Source organism: Artibeus jamaicensis, unplaced genomic scaffold, assembly GCF_021234435.1.
Source record: "Artibeus jamaicensis isolate MK-2021 breed Jamaican fruit bat unplaced genomic scaffold, CSHL_Jam_final contig_525, whole genome shotgun sequence".
NCBI lineage: Eukaryota > Metazoa > Chordata > Mammalia > Chiroptera > Phyllostomidae > Artibeus > Artibeus jamaicensis.
In genome coordinates this window covers 1,218,851-1,236,225 of record NW_026521874.1, presented here as the reverse complement: position 1 = coordinate 1,236,225, position 17,375 = coordinate 1,218,851, and the positions used below count along the sequence as shown (strand labels likewise).

Below are 17,375 nucleotides of genomic sequence, written 5' to 3'. Positions count from 1 at the left end.
ACATGCTACGTGATGCCTTCTGGACAACAGGCCACAAGTGACAGGTTCTGGGAACGCTTTGCTTTCCAGATCTCATCTGCGCCCCTTCCTGCTTCCTTCTTTTTCCCACATGGACTATCAACCTGGGGCTGGAGGTGTGGCAGCCACTTTGCAACCATGAGGCAACAGACAGGAGCAAGAGAATCAACCTGCTGAAGATGATGCTACAAAAACCAAGACGGCGCCTGGCCAGCTATCACTGCCGTGCGGCTGCAGCAGGGCTGGACCCGAGTCACAATCACAACTAGTGACAGACAGGTCTCCTACCTGTCAGCTGGGGTTCCCACAGCCTGCCCTTCTCTCCGAGCCTGCTGTGGAAGCACAGAGTCCTCCACCAGCGGCTGGGAAGATGCCACCAGCCCCAGCAAACACACTAGGTCGGGGGCCCCCGGGCCAGGCCCCTCCACCGGGCTGTTTTGCACCCTCTTCTATGGATGTAGCAGCAGGACAAGCAGGTGCCAGGGAGGCGGGGGGCTCAGGGACCCCCGCCACTGGCAGAGCCTGCACGCAGACATGGTTGGGTCTGTGGGGACAGGGGAGGGGCCGACTTGCCTTGATCACATCTTCATCAGACGACTTGCACTCCACGGACTGCAGCAGGGCCGTCACGGTGCCGTCTTCCTCCACAGACACCACCTTCACCGGGACGGCCACCGCCCTGCCCGTGAGGACGGCCGTGTTCAGGATGTCTGCCTCCTGCAAGACAGAGCACAGCCACCGTCACGTCCCTCCAGGGCACGGCCGCCTTCCCAGCCTGCCCACATGACGCCCAGCCCCTCTCGCAGGCTCAGGGGTCACAGCGGCCAAGGGGAGACACATAAGCTAACCTGTCACCAGTGTCACACTCGACAAGCCTGGCAAACAGCGCCCTTCCTGTGGGGCACAGAGCGTCCACACGGCCCCTGGGTCTGTGTGCAGGCCTGGCCAGCAGGTGTGAGCTCCCACAGAGTGACCCCAACGCGGTGGCTGGGGGGCAAGGGCTGTCTGTGCAAGGGGCTCAGGCGAGACCCCTGTGGGGTGCGTGAGGGGCGCACAGCCCGAGACCCTCCCTGTCCGAACTCTCCCGGTTTCCTTCCGCTCCCTGCCCTTCCCAGATGGCTCCTGGGTCCGGGCTGGCTGGAGCTGGGTCTGCCTCTGCTCACGGGACCCAGAGGTACCCAGCAAGGCCCACACTGGTCCACAGAAGTGGGTGCCTGGATACAGACCCGCCAGAGAAGCAACCGCAGCCCCGCCCCCTGCCGTCCCCTGGCCCTCCGGCCCTGGACGCTGTACACGGGTGCCGCAGTCCGGCCGCAGCGGGTCAAGGGGTCCCACAGGTGAGGGTAGGCGTCGGCGCTGGGTAACAGACGACAACACGCCTCAAAGGACAGTGAAGCTCTGTTCCGTTGATTGCAAGTACAAGCAGGTTTTTATATTTTCATTTTAGGTAGTGATTAACATTTGCAGTATAACATGATCATTTAAGCAGAAAAAGTTAATACAAAGGTAATCAGTAAAAGTACGAAAGTTCTCATAGATTTAGTTAAAGATTATTTTAACTAGGAGAGCCATTAATCAGACAATTAGAAGTATCTTATTGTATATTAAAGTTTCTCAGAATTTGTCATAGGGCAAAAGGATACGCTAGATTGAGTAGAGAAAATAGATTTATTATAAGGCCCTTGTGATGTCTAACTTAGCTATCTACCTTTTTTTTGCTTAAAATGTTTTTCTGTGTACTATAAATTCTGACTCCCTAGTGACTGTTTAGTTTGTAATAACTAACTAGCTTTTGTTATTTCTTTGCCTGTCTAGTTGATATATATTCTTATTCAAGGTAAAGGAGGGGCTATTCCTATGTTGCAGGGGGGCTTTTAAGGGTACTTCTTTTAAGTTTCTCTAGGAGTTCTTTTATAGACATGTTTTGTACTTTGATTCTCTCTAAGAAAGCAGTGAGATCATCTCCTGATTTCCTAGAGTATTCTATCTTATCTTGGGTGTTTTTCTAATGATCTGTTATTGATTAAGCTTGAATTCTCAGATTGTTCTGATTGTTTCCTTGTGCCTATATTTCCTGACGTTCTAGTATGATATTATTATTCTGTTCATTGAGCCGGGAAAGGTCTAGGCACACTATCTGAATCACTGCCAGGGTATTCATAATGATTAAAGCAGAAAAGGTCATGATCCCCAAAGCAAGCACAATCACAATAGGTATTGCAGGGCCTTCCATGCCACGTCCACCAGGTTGGAATCTGCTTCCTTGAAGTCTTACACCCCCTCTCAGGACCTTGTCACGGAGAGAGGGATCCAACAGTGGACGCGGCAGTGGACGTGGCACACGGGACCGTTCTTCTCAACCTCACCTTGCTCCCCCGACCTTGGGCCCTGGCCTCACACTGCCCTACCCCCAGGCCCTCTTCAGTTCTGGTCACAGAGGCCCCACTGGGGGGTCCCTGGGCCCATTTTTCAGCACTGAGCCCCAGGACCCAGACCTGGGTCTCGTCTGTCCCTGCAGGGCTGTCCCCTCCAGCCACAGGACCAGAGACCCCGTGTGACCCATGCTCATGACAACACTCCATGTGCCAGCCTGCAGCATCCAGGGTTCCAGTCCCGCTCACCCCGTGCCCACGCGTCCCCAGCGAGTTTCTCCCGAGAGTGAGCCTCCATCACATGCTGGGCAGAGGCTGGTGCTGGGGGGGCGGCGCCCTGTCTGCCCTGGGAGGGCCCTGAGGCGCCCCCCGACCCCCTGTGCACCGCAGCCCCAGAGGGGAGTTTTGCGCCCTCATGTCACCATGCTGTCCCCTCCAGTTGACTGTGCCTGTGACCTCGCTCTCCCCGAGGGGACCGGGCCCAGGACTGGCACCTCGGCCGTAGCCCGAGGATGCCGGCAATGCACCGGTTCTCACGGCTCCCACCCCGAAAGCCGGAGTGCGGCTCGGAAACCGCCCAGTTTCCAGGAGCACACCCTCTCCCGTCCGAGTGTGCGCGGCCTCGGACAGCCCCGAGGCCCAGGCAGGGGTTTTAATTTTTTCTCTTCCGTGGGCTTCCAAGTTGATTCAGTTCTATTTTGGGTACAAACACAGCGAAAGAAAAAAGGCGATGTCAGAATATGGTGCCGCTTCCGCTGCGTCTGGGGGGCAGAGGCCACGCGTGTTTCCCTGCTGGGGACCGAGGGTGGCGGTTATGAGGAAGTCCCGCCAGTTTGGGAGGAAGGGCGAGCTTGCTGCTTCACGCTCTGGCCCTGCCTGTCCCCGGTTCCCGAGGAAGGGACCGGGCAGCCCTCACCCTGCTGCTCTCGTCCACAGCGGTACCTCGTCCTGGCCAAGACGCATGTCCCGGGAGGCAATGGTGTGGCCTGGTCAAAGCGTGGAGTGGGAGCCCCAGCCCAGCGCTGCTCCGGAGGACACTGGGCCAGGTTCCCAGGGCTTCTGGTTTTTCAAGAGAGGCCGAGAATTGGTATTTTTGGAGTGAAACCCCGTGATCTGTACCTGTAGCACGGTCACCTTCCCTGAAAACCACAGGAGCATCTGCGTGGGACGCACGTACAGAATGCTCTGACCTGCGGGCTCCAGTCCAGTCTGTGGCCTCGGCCCCGGCAGAAAGCCGCCTCCCGCCGTGAGGCCCCTCGGGAGAAAACGGGGGGCTTCTCAACTCTCGCCTCGTTGTCCGTGCTCCCCAGTGAGGTGAGTGTCTCCCCAGGGCCCCAGCCCCTCTCTGCCGGCCACCCCGGCACCCCACCGCCTGGGCGCGGGGCCACCTGAAGAAATCTCCTGGTGCCGCAAAGCCCCATGCTTCTGCACAACTAATTTCCAATCTTGTTTAGCTTCCCATCGCAGAATTAGGAAGTTAAGTGACAGCTGTTTAATTAGCTCCTTAAGCTGATTAGATAGCAATACAGAAATTCCCTGAAGGAGGAATTTAGCGCCATGAGGAGAGGCCTAAGGCCATGTTTGTTTTTCTAAATTTATTATTCGTTGTCACTTTTTAACTGTGGTAAGTGGCCGAACCAGTTCACCCAGCAGTCCCGATGCCCTCAAGGAGGTGGCCGTCAGCTGCTGCTGCGGAAGGCTCCCACGGACAATTGCACCAATGTCTAAAGGCATCAGATAAAGGGAGACCGCGCCCCAGTTCCATGTGCTTCAGGGGAGGGGTGTGGGTTCACCGCGGGCTGTGTCTCCCGTGGGGCCCTTCTGTCTCGGCCCAGCACCGGCCTCAGCACAGGCTTCCGGAAGGAACAGGAGTGGGTCTGTGTAACCCGCCCCCGGCGTGTGGAGGGAGCGCAGAGCAGCACTTGGTGAAGGATGTCCGTGTGACTCGGGGGATGAGGCTGAAACCAGAGACTGACCCCGTTGAAGTTTGTTTGCCTGAGTAAGTCTCTGTATTTCCAGGGGTCAGTGGATTCAAATAAAAACAGTAAAGTACACATTTTAAGAATCAAAACCTGGCCCATTTCTGTGATACACATTCAAAAAACGCACAGAGAGAACCACCCAGAAAGTAGAAGTGTGTCGTGACTTTGAAGCCACGCCGTAGCCCCCCAAGGGCTGCGCAAACCAGGCTGCTCTCCTGGCCCGGCGTCGGGTCTGTGCACACACACACAGGGTCGAAATGCAGGTTCTGCAAAACCTGTGGCAAAATACGCCTTCGGATTCCGATCGTCGAGGGGCATCATCATTTCTCGTAAAATGAGGGCAGAAGGGAGAAGGAACACGCTCCCAGCCTCCTTTGTGCCGAGCTGGAGGGACACTGTGAGCAATTAAAGAGTGACAATCACAGCGAGGGACCGAAAATCGGGCTGCTGATCGCCTGCAGATCGGCGGAGGTTTGAGGATGTGGAATCCGGAAGGTCTAAGGAAGGGACGTGACCTGCCGTAGAATAACGGAATCCTTGGAAACGAGACCCGAGGACCGGCTCCCCGGGCTCTGACCGCACAGGCCGGCAGCCGCTGCCCAACAGCCCCTGTGTCCCGGCTGCTCCGGGGACGGGGGGGGGGGGGGGGGGGGGTGCCAATGCCCCTCCCTCTGCTCCGGAAGGTCAATCCGCACGAGGCTTTGGCTTCTGAGCCTGTACCCTGAGAAACCTGCATTTTTCACCATCTGCTCTACGAGGACCTGCAGTCCCGCCCTCACCTGCCCTGGTGACACATCTTCCGTTGAGGCTCCCCTCCCAACACGGGGCGCAGGGCGTGAAGTCCTCTCTTCCTCCCGGTGCCTGGGAAGGGCCGGAGGCATAGCCAGGACCTCACGCCGGGACCCCAGAGACTGATGGCAGTCCCAGCTGCAGCTGCTGGCCGATGGCTGTGGTAACTGAAACAGAGGTGGAGCGAACGATCCTAACTCCCAAACCGGTCCATGTGGGCAGGTCCGTGGTGGTCGGAGCGTCCACAGGAGGACACGTCTGCTCGGGGAGGGTGACTCGGACCCCACGGCGACTGGAGCCCATCCAACGGGTGCAGTCCTCGTTGGCACAGAGCCCCACCTGAGACCGCCATCCGGAGGACACGGCGACGTCACTGCGGACTCCCGTCAGATCAGAGCTTGGACCCCCGGCCACTCTCACTCCTTCTCTGAGAAGAAGCTCGTACCAATCCTCCTTATTCTTTTTCCTGCACCACAGACCAGGCCTGACCGTGTGAAGCGTTTCGTAGCTGCTCTTCGAGGTACAGCTGACACGGAGTGAACCCAACCACTTTAAATGTACAGAGCGACAGTCGGATGGTTTCCGTGACCATGCGGACTGCCCCGCCGTCCAGGTCTGGAGCCCCCCTCAGCCCTGAAGGCCCCCGCGCCCCCTCCCTCCCGGCCCCCCACTGCCAGCGCTGGTCCGGACCAGCCCTCCTTCGCCCTCACAGCTGGGTCCGGCTCACCCAGGTTCTGAGAAGCGGTTTTGCACCACCGCTCGTGAGCAGTGCTGGGCCACGGTTTTCCTTCTTTTGGTGCCTTCGTGTGGCTGTGGTGCCCAGGGATCCGGCCTCATAAAGTGCATGGTGCCGCTGTTCTCAGTCTCTCCTCACAGATCCCGCAGTGTCTGCCCATCCAGGCTGAGCTCCCTACTCCCGCTGTAGGCTGACGGCGGGGGGCGGCCCTGCAGGGCAGTGCACACCAACAAGTAAGCATGCACACACACACGTGTGCACACGGGCACACGTGGACACACGTGCACACGCCTGCATCCTCTGATCAGAACAGACAGACTCTGGCCCCGACGATGCTCCTGCTTCCCAGATGTGAAGGACGCCAGTGGAGTTCCCCGTCTTTGCCAACGAAGCACTTCTGCCTGCTCCCCGCGGCCCCTCACAGCAGGTGGGTCCGAGGTGCCCCTGCAGATGAGGACGCCCCAGGGCCACACCCAGGAGGCTGCAGGCTCCGAGTCACTGAGGGGCCCCACCCCTGCCTGCCCAGGGCGAGTGCGGGCGGAGCCTGAGACCCGTGCACTTGCGATCAGCGGCTCTGCCCACCGTCTGCAGGTCGCGGGGTCCGAGGGCCTGGGCGCCCCGCCGCAGTCACACGCAGCTGCTGAGCCAGGAGCCGTGGGAGCGAGACCCCAGCAGCCGGAAGGGGTGTGGCCGCTGGCTCGTCTCCTAGGGCTGCGCCTCTTGTCACTCTGGGCCTCCTTATTGTCATCGGGAGATTGGATTCCAACCCTTGCAGAGGTGAGTTTAATGCAAAGTAAATGAGGTTCTTTAATGGGATTTTATTTAGCGTGAACGAGACGTGCAAAATGTCAATATCCCATAGATTTTTCCTGCTTAACTTCTGTGCGAATTTAGCGAACACCGACGGAATACATCTCAGATAATGACTTCTTGCACCGCCGCACGCATGTGGACGAACTGCTGGAACGGCCTCTCGTCGGCTGACCTGGCTTTGGTGGGTAAACAGAGCAGGTGCCCGGCCAGGTTCCCACCTGGAGTCTGAACACCCAGCCAGCGACCAGGTGCCGGGAGAGGCCCTCTGTTCCCAGCCGCCTCTCCCATGAGGACAGGGGCCCCTGTGAGCAGCGAGCCGCTGACCACCAGGCAGAGGAGAGACGCTTCTCATGGCTGCACAGATTCTGAGTGCCCTGCAGGCTGCTGGACACTGGGGAAAATGCAGAGGGCGCGCTGAGGAAGACGGGTTTATCAAGCCAGAAAATCAGAACTAGGGACCAGTCAGTAGCTCTCTCGAGCTCAGAGCAGTGTCCCCCCATCTGGAGGGACAGCAGTTCACCTGCCTCCTGAAGGGCACCTTGGTCACTTCCGATTGGAGGACAAGTATGATGAGGCCACAGCTCGCCTCCGGGATGCGGGGATCGGGGCTCCGACCCTGCACAGACGAAAGTCCGTGGGTAACTTCGGACCCCCGGAGACTTAGCAGCCCTTTGGTGCTGCCCAGGATGGGTGCCAGGGCCCCCGTGGATGCCAAACAGAGTCCCCCAAATAAAGAGCACGCAGTCAGCCCCCTGCACCTGCACACTCACACCCATGGACCCCAAAACGCAGGGACTGACTGAGGCAGCTCCTCGTGCATGTGGCCCGCACAGTTCACAGGTCGACAGCAGTCTGAGTATCTGTGTGCGGCCAACTCTGAAAAGCAGACCGAACGTTTTTCTGAACAGAGCAAGTTCCTGCCCGCAGTGGACTGCAGACGTCAGCAGGTGAACGACCCTTCTCCTTCCCTGTATTTCCAGGGGGCGGTGGTGAGGGAGCCAAGGACAGGGCGTGGCTGCGAGCTGAGAAGCCGGAGGGGCAGGGGCGGTGCCAGGAGGCTAACCGGGCGGGACACAGAACAGAGCTCAAACACCGGCAGCCCAGAGGGCAGGCGTGGCCTGCCGACGTGTGGTTTACCCGGCCTGGGGCTTAAAGTCATAGAATTACTGGCCATCCTTCAGACATCAGGAAGTTTCACGTAAGAATTTGGGACGTGGCTTCCACCAGGCAACCGGAAGGCCTGCCCGCCGGGGCGCGTTGCTGGCAAGGTGTCCCCGACTAAGTGGGAGGCAGGTGCCACATCAGGGAGACGTGACCCTGCCTCTCGGTCCTCTGCCCACCCCCAGTACCCCCGAAGAGCCACCCTGACCGGACTCGGCTGCAAGAAGCACTGGGAGTTACGTCAGAGGAGGAGCAAGAGGAGAGGGAAGGGCCGGGAGTCTGCCCGGGTTCTGGTCACAGGAGCCCGTCCGGGAAAGAGACAGAAGCCACCGTAAAGGCAGGGGACAAAGGCTCAACAGGGTCACAGAGCGAGTCATGCACATGGGGTCAAGGGTGTTCTATGGAGACCCCCTCTCCAGTGCCGCGGGGGGAGCGACGTGTCAACGCCACTACTGCAGTGACGGTCACCTCTGCTCGCTCACTGGCCTTGGCGGCTCTTTCACGGCCCAGAACACATCACTACACATCCCGCCAATCTCCTGCTCGATAAGCTGGTACCAAACGTGTGAAAACTCTACGAGCAATAATATGGATTTTCTTATTCATGTCTCTTCCTCCTTAATTGAAAAGGTATTTTAAAAGCCTTCTCAGCAGATCGTTTTACTTCCTCTAAAACTGGGTGCCTCAGCAGGTCGCGGCAGCCGCAGTCCAGAGGTCAGCGTGCAGGTTTGCTCCGGAAGTGGGCACACGGCTCTCCAGTCACGTTTCGCTAGCTCCTCAGATTTGGGGTCTGCTGTGGAGGTCTGCCTGCGTTTCAGGCCTCAGAGCGGGGATGGAAGGCCCCCCGTCTGCAGAGGGCAAGCCCAGGAAGGCCATTTTAAACGAGGATCTTCGCAGGGACCTCTGGCCCGGCGGCCAGCTTCCCCCTCCGGGTGCTCGCAGTCCGCACCCACCGGACGCTGTCAGCCTCCGGAAACAGGACTAAGAGAGCTCTCACTCTGGGTCCGACAGCTAAATGGCATTTTTTAGGACCTCGACGAGCAGAACCTCTGAATCGCTGGGGCTTTCTCGGCTGGAGCGTTTTCTGGGGCTTCTTGTTCTTCCCACAGGCAGGACACAAACCCGTGAGTGCAAACCAGCCTGTACGGCCCACACGTCTGTGGGATGCAGGACAGACAGGAGACTGCCCGGACTGACTGACATGGTCCCCAATGCCCAGGAGAGCTCCCTCGGGGCGGGCAGGGCGTCCCTCCCACGCTGGTGTCGGGACGGACAACGACCCTGGCTGTCCAGAGGCCGGCCTTGACCCTGCCGGCCCCGAGGGCGGGTTTGCCTGGGGAGGCAAAGGAGCAGGAAGTCGGGTGTTTCAAGGCCGTAAGGCTCCCAGCTGGCAGCTACTTCTCTGCAGATAAGTGAGGTCTGTCGAGTGAATGTTTATGTGCCTGTGACGTAAAACTCAGGTCAAATCTGTAATCATCTTCTGTCTTGGAATCACCTATTTGAATGTCTGCAAGTCTGTCTGCGAAGACAGGCTGGTCAGATTGAAGCGTCTTGTCGTTCTCAGCACCACGCTGACCTACCACTTGGGGACTAGGAACGACTCGCTGAGAAACCCCGTCTGCTGACCCATTTGCAGAAGGACACGGCGTCCGCTCACTTCCTGTGGAGCCCATGTCGCCGCCAGCTCTGTGCTAACGGGCTCACTGGACCCTGAGGTCTCGCACCACAGACACAGCCATCACGCAGGTGCACCGGGGACCCTCAGCGCCACACAGCAGCAAAGGCGCCGTCCACGCAGAGCCTGCCCCACAGCCAACGGCAGACGACGCCCACGCACGAGGTGGGAGATGGAAGCCAGGCTCCCTGCTGCGATGGCTGGGCTCTGAGTACGCCCGGGGAGAGTCAGGTGGGCTGTCCCCAAAATGCCCGTTCTTGCCCTCCTTTCCAGACGGGACCGGCAATGCTGGAGGCGGCTGCCAGGCCACGGCCAGACCGCCTGGCCGCTGCAGGGGCTCTGCCACTTGGGCGAGCACTGAAACGGCACCGACTGGGAAACAGCACGGGTCACGTTTAGACCCAAAGACGCCCCCGCAGGTGCCGGAACTGGCTCCACCCTCGCACCCTCCTGCCCTGGTCACACTCGTCACACTCACCTATGAGCTCCTGGTGGTGCACCCCCCTCCTGAGGGGCCACGGCCAGAAGGTGCTGGGGGAGGGAGGGGCCCGTCGGGGCAAAGCCCCAGCCACAGTGGGACAGGCCCTGGGCTGGTCCGGGGCCCACTGCCCCCTGGCCGCCTGGCCAGCTTCCTCCCACTCCTCCCAGGGCATCTCCCCCACTGTCCCCACTGGGGACTGGGTGGTGGCCGGAGTCCATCTTGGGGGTGCCAGCATCGATGGTGGGAAGTGCAATGGGCTGGGGCACCTGGCCGCATCCTTGCAGGGTCCCTTGTGGGGTCCCTCGAGGCCTCCGTTCCTTTCACAGGAGGTCTCAGCACCAGTAGGTCGGCCTGCTCCCCGCAACCCCGCCTCTGGACTCTGGGACTTGCTTTCTCTTCTTCCTCACCCCGTCACGCCTCGGGAGCCGGCAGTCACTGTCCTTGTCACACCCTGCTGGCATCCCCACTAAACTGTGAAATCTGCTCCAAATTACCCTCATTAGCCGCTCATCAGGGCTGCCGGCAGAGCAGGGTTCAGAGCTGGGAGGAGGCCGGAAAGCTGGAGGCAGCCGACCAAGCCCACGGTGCACCTGGCGTTGTGCTTCTGATGTGTTTGCTTGCGGCCCATCGCTTTCCAAAAAGGGATCAGGAACATAATTAACCGGCAGAGTGAGACTTCCAAGACCGAAGCCCATGGGAGTCCCCAGGGGGACAGTTGGGGCCCGGAGGCCAGGGCCCCGCGGACACACAGGGTCTGGGCTGAGGTGCGAGGGGGACATGGGCCCGAGAGGCCTCGTGTGGGGAGGCCCCGCTGCGGAGTGGCCAGCTGCGTGTGGGCACAGGGTGCTCCGCTCTCAGCAGAGAGTGTTTAAGGCACAGATCAGCGGTGCTCACAGCCCAGCGCGGGCCGTCCACTGGGGAAATGCTGACCCAGGAGGTCACATCGCAGGGTCCACGTGGAGGGCGCTGGGAAACGCAAGGTCGGGCAGGGCTGCGAGGGCAGCCACTGCGGAGTTTCTGTCCAGGCGCTGAAGCAGGCAGGGAGCATCCCACGAGCCAGGCCCAGGCTGGACCAGGCGCCACGGGGGGGGGGGAGGTAGCTGAAGAACAGGTGCACCCGGAGCTCAGGGATCCCAGGCTGCCTCTCCAAGTCATTTAAGGTCTGCAACCAGGGAGCCACTGCGGACAAGAGCAGAGCCTGGCCGGCGTTTTTTCTCCCCTGAGCAAATTTAGCAACTCCAAATGCAACTCAGGGACATTCTTGGAGATACTATTTAAGCTTGTTTTAAAATTAGTGCTATGAGTTTGAGCTCGGCCGTGTATGTTAATGCACAAAGATTTTCTGAAGTTTGAAGCAAAATTCAAGGACACCATGAAAACCCCCAGGAAAGGGTGTAATTCATAGAAACAGCAGCAACTATGAGGCGCCTGCTGTCTACCTGGCAGAGCGGCACTCAACAAACAGCTCAGTCACCCCTCACGCTCCTTACTGGCATGACTCTGTCCTGTCCAGTGGGAAGACCTTGGCTACAGCTTCGACATGATTAATGGGAGCCTAGAGGTTTTGGGGGGCGGGGTGGCAATGATAATATGTGATCTGTAGGATGTTCATGACCTTAACCCGCCTTTGCATTTCCCAGGAGTCTCAAAGCCGACCCCGCCCCTCGCTCCCCTCAGGGCTCAGGGCTGCCTGTGCCGTCGATGCCGGATCAGACTGACCCTCCGCCGCCCCCTTCTTCCTCTCAAAGCCCACAGGCCCGTCCACCTGCGGCTCAGCCCTTCCCCCCCGTGGACGTCCCCCCAGCGCCTGCCATGTGCCCTCTTCCTGGATGTTACATGGCTCTGGGAACCGGACTTTGGGGAAACAAAGAGCTGTTATGGTTCAGCCATGCCTCCCAGCTGGCTCTTCTCTGCTCCGCGTGGAGGGGGACCTTCGGGGGCACGAGAATGTCGGAGCTGGAAGCCTCTGCCTGCTGGGAGGGGAGAGCAGTGAGCGCTTCACGTGCGGTGGGCAGGGCGGCCTTCGGGGCGAGCTGCCACCCCAGGGACGTCATCCTGACCACGTGCTAGGGAAGGGGGTGCAGTTTCATTGACACCCCCCACACACCCACGCTGGATGGAGCTGGACGGGGTCTCAAAACGACATGCCTCCCCATCCTTTCCCAAATCCTGAGTCTGGGGTCAAGAGAGGCCTCAGTGCCGCAGGCACAAGAGGTGCCGTGGCCGGGCTGTCGGGGGAAGCCCGTGGGCCCCGCGTGCCCCTCAGCTCTCTGGGCCGTGTTCACCCCCGGAGCTGCAGCCGCAATCCCGGAGGCTGCAGGGACCCGGCCTCCAGAGAACATTCCGAGAGGCGAGGAAACACCAGCTCCAAGCACATCAGCCCGAGGCGGTGCTGCCGACAGGCTCACGGCCAGTTCCCGGGTGTCCATCCCCTCCGCCACCTGCCCCCTTGCCAGTGAGCACGGGCGGCTGGAGGGCTAAGGGCTTGGGCACAGCCGGGAGGCGCTGGCGTTTTCAGTGTCTGGCAGGGGATGGGCGGAGAGGAAGGTGGAGCAGTTGGTGCCAGCAGGTGAGAGGCAGCAGGGTCTGCTGGGAGGGGAACCCACAGGCGCGGGGCTGAGTGACGACACCCGAGATGCGACCCCGCCTCAGGGAGGGGCCGCTCCCGCCCTCGCCCTCTGGAGCCCAACCCGGAGGAAGCTGTCTGCACCGTGCAAAACGCATCCCCGTCACCACGGAAAACACACTTTTCTCATAAAAATGTCCCTTCTAAAGCTATTTTTGTACTTAGGGGCCCCTTCCTTGCAGGTCACACCTCCCATCCTGACTGGGCCGCAGGGGAGGGCCGTCCCTGCTCCCGGACACCCCAGAGGAGGTGAAGGCGCGGCCGCGCTGACCAGGGACCCCACGCCGCTGCAGGCGCCTCAGTGAGGCCGACGTTTGTCAGGGGCTGGAGAAGAGCCAAAAGCAGCCTTCTGTGTTGTGACGTGTGTCCGTGACATGAAACGAGAACCTGGGCGTCTGGGAGCAGCTCCCTGAAGCCCTGTGCCTGCGAGCAGTGGCTGCTCCAAGGCCACGGAATGGGGAGCCGGGGGCAGAGCCGGCCTGGCAGGGGCCTGAGAGCACATCCTGCCTGAGGCTCCCGGAAGGGCCCGAGCCCTCGGTGTTCAGCCCTATTTGAGCCACCACGCCTTTTGCAGAACAGAGAATCGCACAGCGAATTACAGAGTGCGGGCTTCATTATCCTGAAATGAGAACCATAATGAAAACGGTCTAGCAGCTCACACGCTTTAAAAATCAATACGATGTCTCAACTGGGTTATAAAGGAGGAACATAAGCAAAGGGTTTATAATAAGATAACATGAGCTGGACACACAAATCTGGGGCAGGAACCCTCTGTAAGACGTCGCGGGGCACCTGGAAGCTTCTGCGGATGCACAGGACGGGGAGACAGGCCGAGGGCCTGCAGTCGGCACCAAACGAGACTGGTCTCACTCCTGAGACCCGCGGCGCCCAGAGCTGGGCTTTTAGGAAAACGCAACAGACCCGCGGGGAGGCAGCCCTCTCCCTGCCCGCTGACCGCGGCCGCTGCCCACTATGGACGGCCACCCAGGGCCCAGGACGAGGCCGCCCACTGGAGCGGATGCGCACAGGCGAGAGTCCCCAGGATGGAGCAGGAGCCCAGGACCGGGGACTGCTGGCCCCTCCTCAGGAACACAGGACTGCCCCACACGTGGCGTACCACCTGTACTATCGATGAAGTCACGTGTGGCGTGTGCAGCTCCTCAGGGTCACCAGTCCACGCCAGAGCCCACGGGCCAGGTGTGGCGGTGCCCGCAGTACTGGCGGCTCACGGAACAGAGCGCCAGCATCGCCGTGGAAGTTCTCCTGAGTCGTACTGTGTGATGGAGACGCAGGCTGGGCCTTCCCACTCTGACGAACGCGGTCTGGACGAGGCGCGAGCTCTGGGGGCAGTACTCGGAAAGAGCACCCCACGGCGTCCATTTGTCCTCAACACTGGCAGCTCCCGGCCCCATCGGAGGTCTCGTCCCGTTGCATCGGGACCTCCAGAGCAGCCCCTGCTGGTGGTCCTTCTGTCTCCTCGGTGGACCCCACGTGTTCCCTACTCTGAGCAGCCTCTCAAAGCGGATGACACGCAGACCCATGGAAACGCTCACACCAACTGCCCTGGACAGAGGCGTGAACAGCAGGTGCTGCCCAGGGCGTGGAGGGAAGACCCTCAGGCACCGCCCCTGGGAGAGCAGGGGTGCGGCCGCTGCGGGACACCCCAGAGCTTCCTGAGAAAACCAAAAACAACGCCGCTCCGTGACCCAGCAACTCCACTGTGGGGTCTCTGCCTGAAGACAGAAGCACTGACTTGGATGGGCACACGCCCCCGCGGCCCCCGCGACCCCCGCTGTGTTGTTCACAGCCCCCGAGGTGCGGAAGTAACCTCAGCGGCCGTGGACAGAGAGTCACGCAGAGACAACGCGAGACAGGCGTGCACACAGTGAAACATAACTCAGCCCTAAGGAACAACGGCGTCTTGCCGTGCGCAACGGCGTGGGCGGATGCATTGGGCCCGGCGAAGCCAGTCAGATGGAGACAGTCAGACACCGGACGATGTCACTAGCACGCGGGCTCTGAAACCAAAATGGATAAACAAAACGGAAACCGACCCACCGACGGGGCCATCAGCCAACGGCTGTCGAAGGCGGGTGCCCCCGAACCAGCGAGATTTGAGCCCTGGGGCTCCCACACCCTGCCTCGCCCGCCCCAGCTGACGGGCACCCGGCCACCCCCTCGAGGCCCAGCTGCACTGGGCGTTCTCCGCGACTCTCACGCTCACCGGGGCAGCCCACGCCGGTCTTGGCAGGACCCCTCTGGGGCTCTGTCTGAGGGCGCATGTCACCGCCTGGTGGTGCCGGGCTCAGAGGCCTCCCCTCGGCAGCCGCTCTCCTCCACCGCGCCCTGCGCGGAGCCCCTCCTGGCCCACATGGACGCTGAGTCGTTCCTGCTCAGCCAGGCTGCGCTTGTCTTCCAGCCGCCTCCCGCGGGTGCTCTGGGAGCTCGGTCACTCCCTGAGCGCAGAGGACAGAGCCTGTGCGTGACCGGGGCTGCCCTCCTCCAGCGCCTCGAAGGGGCCACAGCATGAGACTGTGTCACTGATGCGGCTGGCTGCACGGTGCCTGGGCCTCTCCGGACCTGCTCTGTACAAGCCCCTTTGGAAGCAGGGAGCCGCGGCCGCCACCGCCGCAGGTCATAAATCACCGCTGGAGGACAGCTCGTTCCAGCGCAGCAGAGGCGGCAGGGGGCGGGGAGGGAAAGGCGGCGGCTTTGTGCGTAATGAATAATTCATTTCCAGGCGACTTCTCCTATTGAGGAAGACTTCTCGATGTCATGTGTTTACCAGCCGTCGTGCATTCGCATTTGCTGGAGACCCTTCTGTGCACTGAGCTGATCCGCAGCCCACACTGTCTCTGTGGCAGAGTGGCTGGCTGCGAGCACGGACCCCGGGGCCCCTCCATCTGGGGTCCCAGCCCGGCTCCCCAGCTGCGTCGCCAGGGCCGCTCCGTGGCCTCCCACGGCCTCGTCGCCTGGGCAGCGGCCTCCAGGGCTTGGGGGAGAGGAAGGGAGGTCCCATGGACAGGGAGGCTCAGGAGCCCCGCCTGCTGCCGCCACACGGGACATGCCGGCGTGGTTGCTGTGAGCACCGTCTCCGAGGCCAGGGCCGCCGGGCACCCACGCGGCGTCTTCCCAAGGGCTACTGGGCGGCACCGGGTTGAGACACGCACAGATCGGAAACCACAGTGTGCACCGCAGAGTGACCGCATCCTCGGGAAGTCCACGCCACGATGGAGGGGATCTGGCCCAGCAGTCCGTGGGCTGACACAGTGACCGCAGTGTGGAGAGCAAGTGAAGAGGGTGGACTTCACGCTGAGAAGGAAAAGTCATCCCGACACCGTCACAGGCACCCTCCTTCCCGAGCCCAGGACCCTTTCTCTAGATGTGACATCCTGTGGCTGTGCTGGCTTCAGGACTGACAGGGACACAGGACACAATACTGCCCCGTCCCTCAGACCCGCCCGTGTCCCAGGGGCAGCAGACTGTTCCCTGGGTGTCTGACGGGGGGTGGGCAGGAGAGGAAGTCCTGGAGGTTCTGGAGGTGAAGGCAGGGTATGGCCGAGGGCAAGCCGTTCACTCACACAGCAGAGCACTGATTTAAAGTGCGTTTCATCAAAGCTCTTCCAGAGTAAATTGCACGGTTGGCAGACCACAGGGCTGAGTGTTGTCTGCTGGGTTTGGAGAAATGGAATGTTCTCCCGAGTCACAGCCTGGGGGCGGCGCACAGGCCCCCCCGCCTGACGGCCCCTCAGCCTCCCAGATCCGCTCACTCCCCACGAGCCGCCAGGGTGCCTTCTGAAACACCGGCCGGCCCGCCTGCCCCTGAGGAGGGCCCGCGTGGCCCCCCACCATTGAAGACCCCCGGCTCGGCCTGGCCCGCGAGCCCCGTGTCTCCCAGATCTCAGCCCAGAGCACCCTGCCCTCACCCTTTCCTCTGCTTCTCTGAGGGTCCGAGAGCTCGGGACACAAACCACTGCACCAGCCGATGCACGGACGTCGGGCTCCTGTCCAATTTCTCTCAACACACAATGAAGAAAAACAAAGTAAAAGCAAAATAGAACAGTAACAGGTCTATTACTAAAGGTAATTCCCCCTAAAAATGGCCAAAGTTCTTTACCAATGAAGGCAACAGTGAAGGAAAGCCCATTCTCTGGGGAGGAGAACTGAGCGGAACCCGGGGTCAGACACCCCTCCGTTGCAGAGGGACGCTCTTGGATGAGGCGCGTGGGGACTGCTCCGCCCAGCCTGTCTCCAGTCTGCACAGTGCCCCGTGCTCGCTCCGCCTCGATGAAGACCCGGGGATGGGCACGGCCTCCCTGCCAGAGCTGACGCCGTCGCAGGGCGGCTGCGGCCAAGGCGCATCCACGCTCTCTGCGCCGGGCAGTCCTACAGTGACCTCCTGGACGGCCACTGCCCCACGTAATGGGTGAGGGGACTGAGCGCAGCAGCTATGCAGTGGCCAGTGGGGGCGGGTGGAGTTACTCTGCTCCCCAGGCAGCTCAGGAAAGTGAGTGGACTCGCTCGGAGATCACAGTGAGGGGCCCTCGGAACCTGGGCTGCTGCGGACACTGCGGACTGTCCTGTGCTACCTCGTCTCCTTGTTGCCTTCTAACAGCCTCTTCTTGCCAAGCGGATGCAACCAGAACTGGGATGTTGGATTCCTGGGAAGGCTTCTGAAAAGGGGAAAGGGACTGATCCTGTTTCCTCTGCCTCCCTTACTTT

The 17,375-nt window shown here is 60.9% G+C and overlaps 1 protein-coding gene across 1 annotated transcript in view; it reads right to left on the bottom strand.

Annotated features, from left to right (window-relative positions):
* TMEM132D (transmembrane protein 132D) overlaps positions 1-17,375 on the bottom strand; it is a 58,487-nt gene that overhangs the window by 9,845 nt on the left and 31,267 nt on the right. Inside the window, exon 5 of the mRNA XM_053669837.1 lies at positions 592-735. Within this exon, the coding sequence (XP_053525812.1) occupies positions 592-735 (144 nt within the window). The remainder of the gene's footprint in view (positions 1-591; positions 736-17,375) is intronic.